Source organism: Heloderma suspectum, chromosome 2, assembly GCF_057233095.1.
Source record: "Heloderma suspectum isolate Gila_16-S chromosome 2, 16-S_ref, whole genome shotgun sequence".
NCBI lineage: Eukaryota > Metazoa > Chordata > Lepidosauria > Squamata > Helodermatidae > Heloderma > Heloderma suspectum.
The window spans coordinates 259525391-259544619 of NC_139459.1; the positions used below are offsets into that span (position 1 = coordinate 259525391).

Below are 19229 nucleotides of genomic sequence, written 5' to 3' on the forward strand. Positions count from 1 at the left end.
GTGGTCGTTCTTCACTTTAAGCCGAAATTTTCCAACAAGAAGCTCATGATCTGAGCCACAGTCAGCTCCAGGTCTTGTTTTTACTGACTGTATAGACCTTCTCCGTCTTTGGCTGCAAAGGACATAATCAATCTGATAACAGATCCTTAGCAATATTCTTTAAAGTATAGGCTGGATACTGAATCCATGTTAAATGGAGCAGGACTATAACGTCTTCATTTTTTCCTACGTAAGTTAAAATATGAATTACAAACACAGAACCATAGAATAGCAGGATTGGAAGGGACCTACAAGACCATCGAGTCCAACCCCCTGCTCAGTGCAGGAATCCAACTCAAAGCATCCCTGACAGATGGCTGTCCAGCTTCATCTTGAATGCCTCCAGTGTGGGAGAGCCCACTACTGCCCTAGGTAATTGGTTCCATTGTCGTATTGCTCTAACAGTCAGGAAGTTTTTCCTGATGTTCAGCCGGAATCTGGCTTCCTGTAACTTGAGCCCATTATTCCGTGTCCTGCACTCTGGGATGATCGAGAAGAGATGCTGGCCTTCCTAGTGCTGCTTAAGGAGACTGTTAGCCATTTGTTAAAAAAGCACACACACATAAAGACAAATTGGCAGCTGGACAAACTAGAAACCACTAGTCTGCTGTCAATAAAACAGTTCTGTTAGGATTGTTAAGAACTGAAATATGTTTCTTTTTCTTTATTGACCACTTAATGAAAATTGTCTGGCCATATATGGAAACATTCAAGATTCCATTTAGTGCTATGCTATAATAAAATTGCTGCTTCTGCATGACCATCCTAAGTGCACAGTGCTGTTTTAGCAAGCTTTAAGACTGAACTGTAAGACCAAGTGTCTTACAGAAATGTCTGTCCAAAAAGTGGCTGATTTGAATTTCAGTGTGTAGACTATTGGTAATAGGTAGAATTTCTATGTAACGTTGCATGCACACTAATATTGCTGTATAAATAATAAGAATAAAAATGAATGAATGATGCTGAAATTGGTAAATATAAATGTCTTAAGACTGGAGTACTGGTAGTATTGCTTGCCTTTAAATGAATACATTCTTCTTTTAGCAACCGCGCATCCCCCTTCTGCTCCTCAGAATCTTAAAATCAATAGACATGTTGGGAGTGCATATCCCAGCCTGCCACCAGGCTACGAAAATGCATCTCCACCTGGAGGACCAAGAAGGCAGTATCCAGCTGGACCACAGCAGTTCTCTCAGGTAAATCTTTTTTTAATCTTACTAATATGTTGACTTGACCATGTAATCCAATCTATTATGGAAGTCCATAGATTTCCATAAAGGCTTTGCTGACTTTGTAAATCTTCCATGGCTCAGAAGGCTACAATATTTTTAATAATTGAGAAGGCTTTCAGTATCAATAATGTGCTGCCCACCGTAAGGACACAGACGTTCTTGCACAGTGGGCTTGCAGTTGCAATTAGATAGATAAGATGGAGGGTGGATGGGTGGGTGGACAACTAGTGATCATGGAGTAGGGGCACGTCAGGTGATAGTGGAGGTACACATAAGATTGTATAAGAAGTAGGGAGGTTTTTATTATTATTATTATTATTTAATTTATTAATCGCCCATCTGGCTGGTCACCCAGCCACTCTGGGCGATGTACAACATACAATAAAACAATAAAATTCTACAATAAAAACATTTTCTAAAATACCCTAACCCACCCCAAATGCCTGCCTGAACAGCCACGTTTTTAATGCACGACGGAAGCTCATTAAAGGTTTGGAAAAGCTTTGAATAAGTGGCTCTCAGGGAGGAGCATAGAAGGCTGTGCTAGACTTCAGATGGGCAGCATAGCACAAGCCATAAGAGCAGAAAGAGATTGTAGCAAAATTGTTTATTTGGGGTATGGTTAGTGTGCACTGTAAAGGGGTACAGAAAAGGATGCAATTGGGTGGGGAGCTTGCCATCAGGCATGGGAGATTAGAGGTACAAAGCATGACAGGAAGTCAAGAAAGGGGGTGGTTATGGCCATAATGACAGATGAGCTTAGCCAAGGCATTCTGGGTAGATGAAAAAGGAGAAATACAGCAAGGTGGGGGTTATAGTAGTCTACCAAAATGATAGTCAGACTGTGGGGGGAAAAAAGGTTAGCATTGGTTGCAGAGATGAAACTGAAAATGAAGCAACTGTGAATGTTGACAGTTGTTTGGATGACTGAGGAACCGGATGTTGCGAAGGATGCAAAATGGGAAAGGTGATACTTCAGTGAGGATGGCTTCTGACCTGTTTGCTGTATGAAGCTTGTGACTGTGGTGGAGAAAGTTGGTTTCGGCTGCAGAAGACAAAGTTCAAATTGCTGCTCAGCTCTGAAGTTTGCTGACTTGCAAAGTGACCTTGGGCAAGTCTCTTACTGAGTGATTTTGCAAATCACATTTTATAAGCATACATTGTAACTTCCCTAAGCCCTTGGTACTGTGTGGAAAGACATCCAACTGTGCTTTTTCCAAACAGTACCATACCTGGAAATATAAACACCTCAAGAAGCAGGGCTTCTGGGAATATCTTAACACTTGCATCTCTGCCCATTTGAACAAAAGAGCACTCTGACAAGCTAAACATAGCATGAGGGGAAGGTGTCACATCAGAGGAACATGAGTAGAAATAAGGAGAATTGAAATGATTTGTGCCCATCTGTTGCTAAAATTCTGGTGTGTCTACAGTCCTGTTGTTCATATTGAGACAGAGTTCTCCCTGTTATGCCCTCTCCATTTTTTAGCAGTTTGCACAGTGTTGCACTTGATTTGGCTTTTGGCTTAGTGAAGACCAGAGGTGGGGAACTTCCTTTCAGCCCAAGGGCTGCATTCCTTCATCCTCTGGGGCATGGTGAAGCCAAAGCAAAAAGTGGGTGGGACCAAAGCCCCCTCCGCACCTCACCCCACCTCACCCCATTCACACTCAGTCATACATCCATACATTCCCCTCCCGCTTCTGAATTTCTCCTGTGGGTCGCTGATGGATTACCATTACAGCCTGCTGGATGTCATGTGCATAACTGACAAAAAGTGCTGAGACTCTTCAGGTCCTTCTCATTGGGGCCAGATTAAAAGTGGCTGTTATGACCCAGTCCCTGTTTTGCAGGTCAGAAAGTGAGTTCCACACTTTTAAGTGAAAAAAAAGAACTGCTTCTCAGTCCTTGCAGAGAGCTTTTGAGCTCTGTTTTTGTTCTAGATCCTCCCTACATCTCTCACATTTAGGGCGCAATCCTATGCACGTTTAGACAGAAAAAATGGGGCTTTTTCTGTCTAAACATGCATAGGATTGCACCATTAAAGTCTGCTTTTTTCAGGCCCCCCCCCCCCATTTTCAAGTGGATCTTCATCCATTGGCAGTTCACTCCTCTGCATCCTTGCTTCTCAGCTGTTTCTTGGGGATCAGCTGAGCAGGGCTCAGAAATCCCGGGGCCTCCCCTCCCCTGCAGTGTCTCCTCCACATAAGCAGATCCCCAGGCAATGGCTGAGAAGCATGGAAACTGGAGTCAAGGAGAATAGGCAGGGCTTGGGAAGAAGCTGGTGGGCTGTATTTGGCTTACAGGCCAGAAATTCCTCTCCCTATATACACCTTGGTGGAAACTGCTATTATGACAGAAAGCTACCCATGAGAGTTACAAACTCATGTATAAGGGGAAATTGGCAAAATAATGTGGCAGCGCTGACTTGCCTTAATACCTTACGTAGAGTATACGGATGGGGGTCAAAGGTGGTGGGGAGGTGGAGCGGCAGTGGTCTATCGTGATTCAATCCCCCTTACCAGGTGCCCTATCCCGCAGTCTGCTGGGTTCGAGTGTGTGTATTTGAAGGTGGGTGCCCGGGATACAATAGGGATTCTGTTGGTGTACCGTCCACCCCGCTGCTCAACAGTCTCTCTTCCTGAGCTAGCCAGGGTAGTCTCAGGGTTGGTGTTGGAGACCACTCGGCTTGTTGTGCTGGGTGATTTCAACATCCATGCTGAGGCTGCCCTGTCGGGAGCGGCTCAGGACTTCATGTCCGCCATGACAACCATGGGTCTGTCCCAGAAGGTATCTGGCCCCACCCATTCTGCTGGGCACACTCTGGACCTCGTTTTCTGTGGTGGATGGGGTGATAGTGATCTGAGAGTGAAGGAACTCTCTATAGTTCCATTGTCATGGACAGATCACTACCTGGTGGGGTTTAGACTTGCTGGCACTCGGAACCTCTGCAGGGGTGTAGGGCTGATTAAGATGGTCCGCCCCAGGAATCTGATGGATCCGAATGGTTTCCTGGCGGCTCTTGGGGATTTTCCTGTTGCCTCGGCAGGCGATTCTGTCGAAGCCCTGGCTGATTTCTGGAATGGAGAAATGACCAGGGCCGTGGACACAATCGCTCCTGAGAGTCCTCTCTCACAAAGTGGAGCTGCACCAGCACCCTGGTTTTCTAGGGAGCTGGCAGTGATGAGATGAGTGAGAAGACAACTGGAGCGACGTTAGCAGAAAACTCGGAGTGAATCCGATCGAACATGGGCTAGAGCCTATTTGAAGGCCTACTCTGTGGCAATACGGGCAGCAAAGAAAATATTTTTTTCTGCCACTATTGCATCTGCAAAGAGCCATCTAGCAGAGCTGTTTCGAGTGGTTAGGGGTCTTTTACACGCTAGCCTGCAAGAGGATAATTTAAACCCCTCAACAGCCCGCTGTGAACAATTTGCTCAGCACTTTGCATACAAAATTGCTCGGATCCGCTCTGACTTGGACGCTATAGTTGATACAGACCCAGAGGATGTAGCTTTGGCCCCTGCTTGTCCAGTGTTGTTGGATACTTTTCTATTTGTACAGCCTGAGGATGTGGACAGGATCCTTGGAGAGGTGAGAGCCACCACGTGTGTTCTAGATCCTTGCCCTTCCTGGCTCATAAAAGCAGCCAGAGGTGGACTGGCTGAGTGGGTAAGGGGAATGGTTAATGCCTCCCTTAGGCAAGGCAGAATTCCAGCCTGCTTGAAGGAGGCGGTGGTGAGACCTTTGTTTAAAAAGCCTTTCCTGAACCGCACTATATTGGATAATTATAGGCCAGTCTCCAATATTCCATTTCTGGGCAAGATATTGGAGCACGTGGTGGCCTCCCAACTCCGGAGATTCCTGGATGAGACAGATTATCTAGATCCATTTCAATCTGGCTTCAGACCCGGTTATGGGACAGAAACAGCTTTGTCGCCTTGGTCGATGACTTACGCCGGGAACTAGACAGGGGGAGTGTGTCCCTGTTGGTTCTGCTGGACCTCTCAGCGGCTTTCGATACCATCAACCATGGTATCCTTCTGGGCCGCCTCGCTGGAATGGGACTTGAAGGCACTGTTTTACAGTGGCTCCATTCCTGCTTGGAGGGGCGGACCCAGAAGGTGGTGCTGGGGGACTCCTGTTTGACTCCCTGGCCATTGGCTTGTGGGGTCCCTCAGGGTTCTGTTTTGTCCCTCATGCTATTTAACATATACATGAAACCACTGGGGGAGGTTGTCCGGAGTTTTGGGGTTCGGTGTCACCAGTACGCTGATGACACCCAACTCTACTTTTCCTTTCCATCTAATTCCAAGGAAGCTGTTGGGGTGCTGAACCAGTGTCTGTCAGCAGTAATGGACTGGATGAGGGCAAACAAATTGAAGCTTAATCCAGACAAGACAGTGGTGCTCCTGGTCACTTGAAAGGTAGATCAGGGAATAGGGATTCACCTTGTGCTGGATGGGGTTACACTCCCCCTGAAGACACAGGTTCGCAGTTCGGGCGTACTTCTGGATTCAGCCCTGAGCCTGGATGCCCAGGTTTCAGCGGTGGCCAGGAGTGCATTTTCACAGTTAAAGCTAGTGCACCAGCTGCGCCCGTTCCTTGAGATGTCTGACTTGGCCACAGTAACACATGTCTTAGTTACATCCCGTTTGGATTACTTTAATGCGCTCTACGTGGGGCTGCCTCAGAAGAGTGTTCGGAAACTTCAGCTGGTTCAAAGAACTGTGGCCAGACTGCTGACTGGGGCTGGTTACAGGGAACATACAACTCCCTTGTTAAAACGGCTTCACTGGCTCCCAGTCTGTTTCCTGACACAATTCAAAGTGCTGGTTATGTCCTATAAAGCCCTATACGGCTCGGGTCCAGGTTATCTGAAGGACCGTATTCTCCCTTATGAGCCTACTCGTGCCCTGAGATCTTCAGGGGAAGCCCTTCTCGCCATCCCGCCATCATCACAGGCATGCCTGGTGGAAATGCGGGAGAGGGCCTTCTCGGTGGCTGCCCCAAGGCTCTGGAACTCCCTTCCCAGGGAGGCGAGAGTGGCACCGTCCTTGATGTGTTTTTGTAGGCATGCAAAAACTTTTTTGTTCCAGCAGGGGATAACTAGTCTGGACCTGGGAAAATGCGACGTATGGGTACCATTTTTGTTGTTCTGGTTGTCTTTTAACGTTTTAATACCTTTACAATTTTAATATTGATGATTTAATTATATTTTTAACTTTTATACAGTTGTATTTATATTTCTATTTATAGGTTTTAATTGTAGCAATTTTAACATTGTAAGGCTGCCTTGAGTCCCAGTATTGGGGAAAAGGCAGGATATAAATAAATATAATAATAATATAATAATAATTGACAAACTAAGCTGATGATGAATAAGACAATCTCAGCAGAAACAGAATACTGCTACCTAACACTTTCTTCTGGTGCAGATGATCTGGTTTACACATAATGCTAAACCATGGTTTATTTAACCCATTGTTAATCTGTGATTTGTTGTCTTACCCAGTGTTTCTCTGGCAAATGATCAAGCAATTTGTGGTTTGTTTTCTCAGTCCCTGGGTTCTTTCCTGTCTTGTTCATCTGCACCCTCCCTGTATCCCAAATCTCTTTGCAGCACTGTAGTGCTGGCATATAGAGCAGCTGGTGGTTTGTTTGTTTTTTTACCATTCTTGCCTGCTGTTCTGTAACATGGCAAAACAAACCATGGTTCTGGGGTCACACGTAGCGGCAACCCATGAGTTCACAAAACAACAACAAACCATGGGTTCACTTTCTGGGTTGTTTGTGCTTAACAAAACATGGGATGTTAGCATGGCTGGGTTCACACAACATGACAACCCAGAATTCAACAACCCATACCTTGGGCTGTTTTACGCATGAACCCATCTGATGAAAGGGTGGGGAGCCACGCAACATGGGGTGAGGCTGCTCCCTCCCTGGATTGAATTCCTCTTTCCCACCCTATGATTATGGGACATGTTTTATAGATGCATTTACAGCCAATTAGATTCTCCTCTTCACTAGGATTCTTACAGTGGGTTCAAAGAGATCACCTGGCCCACTTCCAGTTTTTTAATAATTAAAATGATTGAAAACAATACATAATTCATCTGAATATTGTATTTCCACCATTCTTTCCCAAATTATTTTCTAATAACCAGTAGTCAATGTTAATAATCTAATATACAATCAAAGGAATATTTTGATTGAAATGTACATTTTTTTAAAAATCACTTCCGATTTCTGGAGTAGAAGAGGCCTTTTACATCAGGCTCAGCTCTTGGCGTGAACATTATCCCAAGCTAGTTCATATTCCACTTTCAGAGTGTCCATATGTTGTAGTGTACGTAGTCTAAATAAATTGTAATATTTATCCAATTAGTATGTGTGAAATCCCCACTCTCTGTATCTGTGAATGGATTTTGGATGCCATTCAAACAGCCTAACTTTATAATTTGGTTTCTGTTAGTCTGGCTTGGGGACAAACACCTTAGCTGCATCTGTGGGTGGACTGAGTCTTCAACCAGAAGGATTAAGACCTATCAACCTTCTTCAAGACAGAAATATTCTTCCCGCAACCCCCTTGCAAGCACCTGTTCCAAACTTGCATGAAGATATACAGAAGCTCAACTGTAATCCAGAGTAAGGTTAACTAAGATTTATTGAAAAATAGATTTTTTCAGTTTCATGAGTCATGAAGATACTATGGCTACATGTAAAAAATTGCATTGATCTTTGCTTCTAGTGTCTTTAGGAAAAGCAAATAATAGTGAAAAATTAGTGGTTTAAAAACATTGGGTTGAACAAATAATCTTGGATCATTTAACAAGCTAATCTTATCACCAACATTAGTTTTGCCTCATGTTTATATTTCCCATGTCAATGCCATAATTTCTGTAGCAATTGTTGATATGAATATATCAAAGGAAGGAGAAAAGTCAAATTTCTTCTGTCATTAGTTAAATTCTTCCACCTAAACCACTGATGTAGTCAGACTTTATAAAGGGGGTGGGGTGGGGATAAGGCTTCATATGGTTAACAGAAGCAAAAACAATGAACAGCTGAACTGTTGAAATTGTCATCCCAAATTTGGGACCAAGTAGGCTAAAATAAGAGCTAGCAAGATTGCATGATCTCAGTTTCATGGACAAGGAAACAATTGCAAATTTTTTGACAATAGACAGCTATCCCACTGGTCCCATAAGAGCATCACCAAACAGAAGTAGAGCTCACCTGCACAGTCCTCATTTGACTTAACAGAGGACTGGTCCAGTTAATTACATTTGTCACTTGTAGGCTATTGCAAAGAGCTTCCACATGGCTAAATGCTCCAGATTGCAACTGTAATGTCTAGAGAGATTTCCCATGTGGATAGTGCTCCCTCTGAATGGAGGGTCAAAAGCCAATGCTTTTCAACTGGTGGTGTGCGTAGTATGTCTGGTGGAAAGGTGAGCTTGAGCCATGGAGTGCTCTGCAGCAACTTCACCTGTGCAGGTCAGGGACGGATGCTGCACACAATTGATAGTGACTTTAACCCTTTGTCCATCGTGTAGGTTGTTCCGATGTACCTTGACTAATATTCCTCAAACTCAGGCCTTGCTGAACAAAGCCAAACTTCCTTTGGGACTCCTGCTTCATCCTTTTAAAGACCTGTCGGTATGTTACATTATTTAACACTTTGATTGCTGGCATGTTGGTTTTCAAAATAAGGCAACTCTATCAGTAGCAGCATTCAAATGATCTTTCAAGCCATATATGGAGGGTTGTGAATGAGTGCTGTACACAGGCATTCCCTCCCTCCTGACTTAAATTTTGAACTTCCATTTGTATCACACCATAATTTGCTGTGTTGCCCAAACTGATAGATTATAGTTTGGGCAATTCCTACAAGTCAGGATTGCAAACCCAAGATTGATCCTGTTTTGGAGGGAACACTTAAGTGATAGTTTGCCAGTTTGGATGTCACTGCAAATTGTAGTTTAATTCAAATGGGAAGAAAGCACAAGGAGAGGAGTCCGCTCGCTCCAGAACATGGTTTAGAGAATGTGGACACAAGATAGCATTTCAGAGGTCCACTTGCAACAGCTTCTGTAATGGAGATCTTCCTCTTTTAGACATTTTATGTATACCTTTATGGTAATAACTTTGTACATTGCTCAAGGTGTACTGAAGCCTTCAAAACCTGTATAATACTAGTTTTGTCTTGTCAGGAATTTCAGTTGCTGATCTAAAACTAAGCATGCTTTCAAAATCTTCCATGCTCTGATTTTAATCTGCTATGAAAGTTGCTGTTTGCAAATAGAGGGTTGCTAGGCGGGGGAATAACTACTTGATCCTTGTGGGAAATAATTGTGGCATCAGTTGTTACAAATGTTGACAGGTACTCTTATATCAGATTCCCTTTTTACATAAATATATGCTTGAATGTGACTTGCAGTATATGTTATCTAGGGTATCCTTATCCACTGGATAAGCATATTCTGCCAAATGGGTTAGTCTCCAAGTCTAATCAGCACTATCTGCTAATGTTCTTTAGGGATGTGTTATGAATATTCAGTATTTCCTTTCTGCTTTCAAGTGTAAGAGCTTGACTGCATTACTCACCACATAGAATGAACTTTTCTTTACGAAAGTGGTTCATATACATTGCCTGGGAGGTACCCACACTTTCAAAGGCACCCAGACTCCTACGGCATGATTGCTCCCTTTAGTTTGAGCTTAGTGACAAACAGAGCACTAGATTGAAGTCACAATTGCTGTTAAAAACTGTGTGGAAGCCAACCATCAGCTACAGGAGACACTTGTATTTAGATAATTACACCGTATCTATTTAGATCTGAACCAAAGGCAGGCACCCAAGTTACCCAGTGTGAGTAATATATTCCTGATATATGACTTATGAAGGCATTCCTCTTTTTTAGCAATTGCCTGTGGTAACCTCCAGTACAATTGTGAGATGTCGTAGCTGTAGGACATATATCAATCCTTTTGTCAGCTTCCTTGACCAAAGGAGATGGAAATGCAACTTATGTTACAGAGTGAATGATGGTGAGTTTTCTTTGTAAAATTAACATGAACCCAGTAAAATCTCAACTAAATTAGTATTTGAAGATCTACTATATCTTAATATACTTGATTCCAGTCTGGCATCATTGTGACATCAATTACCAGCTGTTTCTAACTTCTACTGCTAGTAAATATGGTATGTTATGGGGATAAAAGTTATGTGACAACATCTAGGGTTTTCTTAGGGAATGCTAGGCCCAGACTGATCATATCTAGAATATTGTCATTCCTTGAGTGCTTGTACCTTGTCGTAAAAAGCAGTTTTTTCCTCTTGCAGTTCCTGAAGAATTTATGTACAATCCTGTGACAAGAGTTTATGGAGAACCTCATAAAAGACCTGAAGTTCAAAATGCCACAATTGAGTTTATGGCTCCTTCTGAATACATGGTGAGATCTCACCCCCAATTCAAGTTTTCTGCTGTTATAATAGAAATTCAACTGGACGATAACCCACCACTTCCCCTTATTTGTATTGTCTGTCTTTGGCCCTGGTCTTAGGCTTAGGCTTATGATCTGTCATTGTCTTTGTTTGTGCAATGCCTACTTTGGATAGGTGCACTAGAAATAAAAAATAGTAGTTTAGTTGAGACAGAGTGCCTGGTGGCTATAATTCTGGGCCACAATTCAGAGAACCCTGTTCGTTGCATGCAAGGGCTTGAACATGGTTGGTTGGGTCTTCTGACATTTTTCCTTTCTAAGACAAGCTACCTCTGATGTGTTGCAGACAAGTCTTTGAAGTTTCCCACATGTCAAAAACACCTTTCAAATGGTGTGATATTTTACTGTAAGAAAGCAAAAAACAATCAGTCTGCTTTTATGTGGAACAAACCATGCAGCACTCCGGGTCACATTCTTGGAGCTAAGTCATCTCAGGTTTTGTTATTTCTTGATGTCTATGTATTTTGATAGTTATATTTTTGGGGAGAAAGTTACTGATCTTTATATGTTTCTCATTTTAAATTTGTTTTTTGGGATCTAGACAGTGCCAGGCATAAGAAAATGCTGCTGCTTGCAGTGGAGAGGGTTTACCTTTTTAAAAAAAAATGCAGCTGTTTACACCTTGTTGAATCCTGCTCCAGAGAGTCTCTCACCATCAGGAGTAGTTGTGTGTGTGTGTGTATCTGTGTAAAGGAGTGTAAAAGAGATAGAAAGAGGGAACACTCTAGTGCTCATGCAGAACACATGCTATCTTGGATCCTGCCCACTAATCTTTTTATTGCAAACCCATATGGTAACTAGTAGATTGGTTAGGAATATAGGAAGCTGCCTTATACTGAGTTGGAGTGTTGGTCCCAGTATTGTCAACACTGACTGGTAGGGTTTCAGGCAGGAATTTTGCCAGCCCTAACTGGAGATGCCAGGGATTGAACCTGGAGCCTTCTGCATGCAAAGCAGGTGGTCTACCACTGAATACAGTCCTTTCCCACTCAGTTACAGTTATGGGCCACAATTGATCTTGAAGTGTCCCAGGGCACAGTTTTCTCTGTCTAAAACTTCCTAAAGCACCAACATAAATCTTGTGCTTTTTCAGGCAAATGTGGTTTGCAGAATTTGAAAAATCTATCCTGCTTCTTCTTATCCCTTAAAATAGGGCTCAGAATGCTAAAAAGCATCTTTGAAACCATGGACATGTTTGGAATTTGAGGAAATATTGGGCACCGGTATCCAACGTTAGGGCTGGATATTCCAACTCTGTGAGAAATTTGGCGTCCTCTCCCACAGTTCCCCACCAGCTCTCCAAGCTCCTGCATTCCACCATGACACTGTTTCTGTTTTAAGCAGTGTGTCTTGAGTGTCCTGCTATTCTGGAGTTGTGGCATTTAAGACATGAGTTCTACAGTCCTTCTAAAGATGAAGACTTCCCTTCCTGGCATGTTACATGATCAAGAGATGGAAGGGAATGTACAATAACTGTACATTATCAGTCAGGTTCTCTCCTCAGCAAACTTTTTCCATTTGGATTAGCAACTTTAAATTAGACTAGGAGCAGTGTTTGATCAGGTTTAGAAACGGAAACGGATCGTTGTGGGGGAAGGTTATTGCTGTTTTTTCCTTTTTCTGTATTGTTTTTGTTTTTTGTAAGTAAAATAAAATAAAAACAGAAACTGAAACTTAAATGAAGATCGTTGTTTCTTTTTTCAGTTACGTCCACCTCAGCCTCCTGTGTACCTCTTTGTGTTTGATGTGTCTCATAATGCGATAGAAACAGGATACTTGAACACTGTATGCCAGACTTTGTTGGAGAATCTAGATTTGTAAGTCCCATACATCTTTTCAATCTATCTGTATCCTTTTTAATATTCATGTTATTGTTAAGCTAGGTTCAGGCAATTCATTACCGGTTCTTTTCATGTGCCGAATGTACAGTGATACTATTAATGCAGTTTCAAACTGCCATCCTTGTAATATGTACCCTTTAAACACTTACTGTGAAGTTAAAGGTAGAAAATTTGTATGACTGACATTCTGCTTCTTGAGCAACAAAGAGTCTTATGGCACCTTAAAGACCAACAAATTTATTCTAGCATAAGTTTTTGTGGTTACTGTCCACTTCATCAAGATAGTGTCCACAAAAGCTAATGCCAGAATAAATTGGTTAGTCTTCAAGGTGCTACAAGACTCTTTGTTGCTTTTGCTGCAGCAGACTAACACAGCTATACCTCTGGAAATTCTGCTTCTTGAGCTCCTTCTCCTGAAAACACCAATTTACTTCCAACTATTTATTTTCATTAAAACATCTGAAGAACTTTGGCTCCTTGTGTTGTCATACTGGATTTCAATGTGTAAAATCAGGAGGAATATGAATGCAATATAAAGAGCCAGTGCAAATACTTTGGAGAGACAATCACATTAGGGCACATTGTAGTTTTGTATTGTTAGTGTAAGAAACAAATGAAATACCTTTAGGCCCTATTCTGCATTCCAGGTATGGTTGTGATGTGGCTAATGTAGTTCCTATCCCTTCCAGAATTTTTCACCTTGTTGGATTATTTTTTCCTATAAAACGGAATATTGTCTGTCCTTTGTTACGGTAATATCAACATACGATTTTACTCTGCTGCTCTGAAGACTCTGACATTAACAAATCTGAATGGCAGTTTGATAGCTGTGTGCTAAAAAATTACATCTTTATCTAGAGTGTAATATGTTACAAAAGTTTTATCCCCTATAAAATATATTTATTTGACATGAATGGGGCCTTAAAGCCTTATTAAACATGGTTTCTGTGTTTAATTTTCAGACTCCCAGGAAACACTAGAACGAAAATAGGCTTCATAACATTTGACAGCACAATCCATTTCTATAGCCTTCAGGAAGGTCTCTCACAGCCTCAGATGTTAATAGTTTCAGATATTGAAGGTGAGTAGAAATCATCGTAGCATCAGTTATGAAGTAGGCCCACACAGTTCTAGATTAGAACATTAATCCATTAGAACAGTGGACCACATTCTACTGCTACAAAGAAAGAAAGAAATATGTCTATTAAGTATCGTGTCAACAGGGTGTGCAAGACCAGCCACAGTGCAGGAGAACAGACATCCTCCAGTCGAAAGCAGGGCCAGCAAGTTTGATGTCTTTTCTGAGAAAGAGACTCCTATAATCAGTTTTTTTGTCTCTGATAAGAGCAGGGCCTCTTTGTCACTCCTAAGCTGTGTTCAAGAGCAAAGCCAGCATTTTAATTTCTGTTCTCTCCTGTTCCATCTCTACACTCCTAGCTAACTGGGGAAGGGAGTTATTTTGGGCTAGGACCTAGACATAATGGGCTTGTGGCTGCAGAGCTTTAAGGAGACCTGTTTGTCTCTCAAACATTCTGACTGCTCACCCTTCCAACAGAAAGGGCAGAAAAGGAATGAAGAACTTCACACATGACTCTCCAGCTTCGTTGCATCTCTCCCCACATCTTTCTGGCCATAGTCCCAGGAAAAGGATAACGTTAAGGTGCTGTGGCTTCCAGAAGAAGATATCTGAAGGCATCTGCCACGTTGAGTCATATTTCCCCATATTTGTCCTTATTTTCCTGGGCCTATGCCAGACATTGAGCTGCTGTAGCTTCCAGAAGAGCCTCCATCAGTACTGGTAAAATGTTGGAGACTCTGAAGCCTTTGCCACCTTGGATGTGGCTGCCTTTTTTGGCGTGGGCTAAGTTGCTTTTTATGACAGGAATGGACTTCTTTCCCATACCAAACTTCCAACCTGCAAAGAGGTGGTGTGTGGGGACCCCACCTTCTCCCACCCATTATCGCCTCTCTGGGCCTAGAGGGAAACTAGATTAATCTTGAGGTTGAATAATTAACCTCAAGGGTGGGAAAGGATGTGGCTGTTGATCTGGCAAAAGGAGGGGAGGGATTCTGCTATATCTTCCTCTAGCCCATGGGTGGGCAACTTGTGGCTCTCTAGATCGGCATTCCCCAACCTGGTACCCTCCAGATGTTTTGGACTACAATTTGTAACATTCCTGACCATTGTCCATGTTGCCTGAGGCTGGTGGGAGTTGTAGGCCAAAACGTCAGGAGAGCCACGAGTTGCCCACCCCTGCTCTAGCCCTTAATTCAGCTCCTCTGTCCCTGGTGCAGGTGTAAATGCAAGCAAGGATAACATGATGGATGGCCCCTCTATCCTCCTGGGTGTACTCTCCATATGGTAGCTGTTTGTACCCTAATCCTCCCACCAGCACCCCTCCTCCCACTGCTATCTCCTCTCAGCCTGCTTCGGCTCTGTAACGCTGCTTGAAGACAGAGCTGCCACTTCCTCAGGAAAGGCTTCCACCTTAGCTCTCCACCTCGCAGCTTCCCCCTCTTGCCCTCTCTTGGCTGGGGAGGGGAAGGTTGTAACAAATCTGATGGGGCTTCCACAAGTGCAGATGGCTTGCCAAGATCCTGGGTGCCTCAGATGTTTTGGACAGTAACCTGTACTGCCACTGTGTTTCTGCTGGACCTGTTGCGCCAGTGGAACAGACTGCTAGCACTTCAGAAACTAGTACTTCCTATAAAAACCCAGAAAATGAGTGGAAATGCTCATTTCCAGAACAGGACAGGTCAGCAGAGCTCCCTTCTGTGAGCTCCACTGATCTGCCCTGTTCCAGAAACAAGTGTAGTTACTTGTTTCCGGTTGTTTCAAGAACCACTAGTTCCTGTTGTGCCAGCTGTCTGTTCTGCTAGCATGCAGGCATTGTAGGATACTTCCCTTTATCCTTGTACTACCCAGCCTGATTCAGAATTTTTTCAGCAGCATTTTAAGTAGTGAATGGAATGATCCTGCTGGACCCAGCACCCTCCCCCTTCTACAGAAAGGTGGGAATGGAGCATCCACTCACACACCAGGCATTTGCCTGCTTTTCTCCCAGCATCTGTCTGGCCCTTAGCTTGGGAGAGGGAGTAGGCTACTGTGCTATGGCTTCCAGAAGAATTTACCTCAGCACAGCCTGTTCAAAAAAGCTTTATGCTGTTCCCATAGAAGTAATGGATATGGGATCCTCTGGGGATGACCATGTGGCTGCCTCAACATCCAGGTTGGTGATCCCACCAAAGGGCAGCATTCTTCGAGTGATGCTGATCTCTGAGACTGTATGATGCTTCCTCTCCTTCTGTCAGTGCTGCTGCTACCAATCCCTTTTTGACATGAGCGTCTGTCCTTGGACTCAAGCACCACTCTTGGAAGTTCCTCTGGGCTCCAAATGTCTGCAAGAGGGATCAGCAAGCTGATCTGTGCAGCTAAATTGTATGGTGTACTCATCTATGCATTGCTTATAGTTTCAACAAGGACTGTTGCATCTAGAACAGTAGTTTGCAGAAACTTGTGGCTAAAACACTGGAATGTAGACTGGCAGGCCAAAACCAACTTGTCCACCTCTTCTCTCTGTTGGATAAAGCCTTTTGGTGTCTTTCTCCTATCCTGGTATGAGACGAAAGAAAAGAAGGATTTATTACTCCCAGGTGGGGACATTTTATTTGACCTGGTGACTGCTGCTGGAAAAGAATCTATAATCCCCTCGCCTCCTGCTATAAAATGGCAACGTTAACTATCTCAATAAAACACCAGTTTCCATGCATGCTTTCATATACTTCTTTGGATCCCATCCAATATGCATAGAATGTTGTGTGAGTGCTAATTTAGTAGTGATGTTTAGTAGCTGGGAAAGTTATGTATGTTTCTATAATAGTCAAACTGGTTCAGACAGCTTTCACAACATTTGTTATCTATCTTGCAGATGTGTTTATACCAATGCCAGAGAACCTACTAGTAAACTTAAATGAAAGCAAAGAGGTAAGAATGATACTATACAGTATGCTTTGCAAGAATATGTTTTAAATAGGTGATATTCAGCTACATCATCATTTTGCCTACCCTGTATAAGGCCATAGCATAATTTAGAAGCCTTTCCTACTCCATTGATTTGTTTTGCAATTGTGTCCAATGTGAAGATTAAGTTGCAGTTCTCCCCTGCAATTGATTACTCATGACTGTCCATTCTAGACAAAAGTAAATGGTAAAACCACATACGTGTGTGTGAGGACTAAATTCTGAAACTTCAACTCTTTTAATTGAACAGGTTCTATTTGATGAACTCCTCTAAATGAGTGGTGACCAGTGGTGAAGATGCCATCTTCAAAGATAGCATCTTCTAAAACCTTTCCTTTAGAAACCATACTTGGGATAACCGGGTGCTTCCTAAATTATCAAATAATATAGTGTTAAAAGTGTTTCCAAATTATCAAAGTCTTTAGCTTTTTTAGGTTATGCTACCATATAGTCTGACAGACTTGCAGTCCTGTGAATGTTTAGTTACATTAATAAGTAGGACTTATTTCCAGGTAAGCATACATAGTATTTGTCTGCAGACTGCTTTAAAGCTTACATCCGTTACAATAAGTTCCACTGAAAGAAGAGGGCCTTGTATCCAAGTTAAAATGTTTCTACATGGGATACCACTTGGGCAACTTTGCATTATTTTTAAGCTGGTCATGGGGTGGGCAGCATGCAGCCCCCGAAATTTGAGAAGACCCTCCCAAAAGCCATTTTTTCCACAAAGAAAATGGCATCTGGAGCTTCTATGGAGCACCAAAAGGGTGATCAAAAGGGTCAAAATTCGCTTGCAAACAATGCCATTTGTTTGTACTTTGTGTTTATTTTTTATTTTTGCCCCTGTTTTTGCCACCTGTGGGGGGGTGCGGGGTGGCCTGCAGGGTGAAAATGGGCCCTGACCTCCCAGAGTTGCCTACCCCTGGTGTACATGCTTTAGATAGAACAATGCCCCCCCCCCCCCCCGCACACACACACACTGTTAGTCCAAGTACCCACTGATGAAAAGACTGAAGCCTATTTTATTCTCTGTTGAAATTATATTCAGGAAGTAGAAGGAAGGTGAGGAAGGTATTGGGCTAGATATTGGGGGTACATTCTCTGAAAAGTAGGGGGAAAGGTAGAATGGGTCTTTTCAATTTTAAGAATGGTATCTTTTGGGAAAACCTTTTTAAAAATGTTCTGAGACCAGCTGTTATAAAACGCAAGATTAACTACCATAATAAAACATCTATTTCCATGCATGCTTTTAATATACTGTAGTAGTACTGTGGATTACTACAATGCATTATACTTGAAATGTCTGGAAACTTCAGCTGGTCCAAAACCAGACAGTGAAACTGATAAGTGACTATTCGATCTGATCATACACCACTGCTTTGTGATCTGCACTGGGTTCAGGTCCATTTCCAGGCCCAATTCAAAGTGCTGGCTTTAACTGATATCATCACAAATGGTTTGGGGTTTGTCACTTCTTACAGATACTTGTCTGGACCCTAAAATAATCTTCAGAGGCCCTGTGCCAGGTGCCCTTGCTGAATGAGGTGAGGTGGGTGACATTTTCAGTCATAGTGTCCCAGTTGTGGAATGCTTTCCCCAGAGAGGCTTGCCTGACACCTATGTTGCAGTCTTTTTGGCACTAGGTGAAGACCTTTTATTCTCCCAGGTGTTTTAGTCCTTCAATTTAAAAAAAACCACACCAGTGCCCATGTTTTGTTTTGGTTTTATTCTGTTTCTATTTTAACTTTTTAAAGGTTTGTATTTTTACTATGTTATTATCATTTATAATTTTGAACTCTTATTTTGTGAACCACCCAGAAAGCTTTGGTAGTTGGGTGGTATAGAAATGTAATACAGCAACACCGTTGGAGTTTTGCTTTATATATTCCACATAGGAGACATGTATTTTGAATATTCTAATGCTTTTGAAAAATAACCCTTTATTTTCCTTCAGCTAATTCAAGATTTACTGAGGACTTTGCCTCAGATGTTTACTAACTCCCTGGAAACTCAGAGTGCACTGGGACCTGCACTACAGGCTGCTTTTAAACTGATGTCTCCCACGGGTGGTCGGATTTCTGTGTTCCAGACACAGCTTCCATCTATTGGAGTGGGTACGCTTAAACCTCGTGAAGAGCCTAACCAAAAAGCATCTGCAAAGGTTAGCAAAACAGCCACCCTACATGTATCTCCTGTTACCCTTAAAATAAAACTTGCCTTATTGGTTTTAGTAGTTTTCTTCTAAAAAACCATTTTGCCTGTTAGGAAGCCCAGACCTGGTCCATTTTAGAAATAAACAGTACTACTGCTTGTATTTGTGAGAGTGATGGTGACTTGCATTTCAGAAGTGCTGGCCTTCAGTGTGTATATTTTGGAGCTTCTCATTTTGACTTTCTTACCCAGGATATACATCTCACACCATCTACTGACTTCTATAAAAAGTTGGCCTTAGATTGTTCAGGACAGCAGGTTGCAGTTGACTTGTTTCTTCTTAGTGGGCAGTACTCTGACTTGGCTTCATTAGGTAAGGCATTCTCATATTTTGTGTGTTTTCTCATGTAAAAGGGAGAAAAATCAACGTTGCT

General features: G+C 42.6%; 1 protein-coding gene across 2 annotated transcripts in view; it reads left to right on the plus strand.

Annotated features, from left to right (window-relative positions):
* SEC24A (SEC24 homolog A, COPII component) overlaps positions 1–19229 on the plus strand; it is a 49851-nt gene that overhangs the window by 17359 nt on the left and 13263 nt on the right. For both annotated transcript variants that reach the window (XM_084838923.1, XM_084838922.1), the window contains exons 5-14: positions 1084–1235; positions 7748–7920; positions 8832–8934; positions 10200–10326; positions 10622–10731; positions 12487–12599; positions 13586–13704; positions 16553–16608; positions 18599–18805; positions 19048–19168. In XM_084838923.1, the coding sequence (XP_084695049.1) occupies positions 1084–1235; positions 7748–7920; positions 8832–8934; positions 10200–10326; positions 10622–10731; positions 12487–12599; positions 13586–13704; positions 16553–16608; positions 18599–18805; positions 19048–19168 (1281 nt within the window). The remainder of the gene's footprint in view (positions 1–1083; positions 1236–7747; positions 7921–8831; positions 8935–10199; positions 10327–10621; positions 10732–12486; positions 12600–13585; positions 13705–16552; positions 16609–18598; positions 18806–19047; positions 19169–19229) is intronic.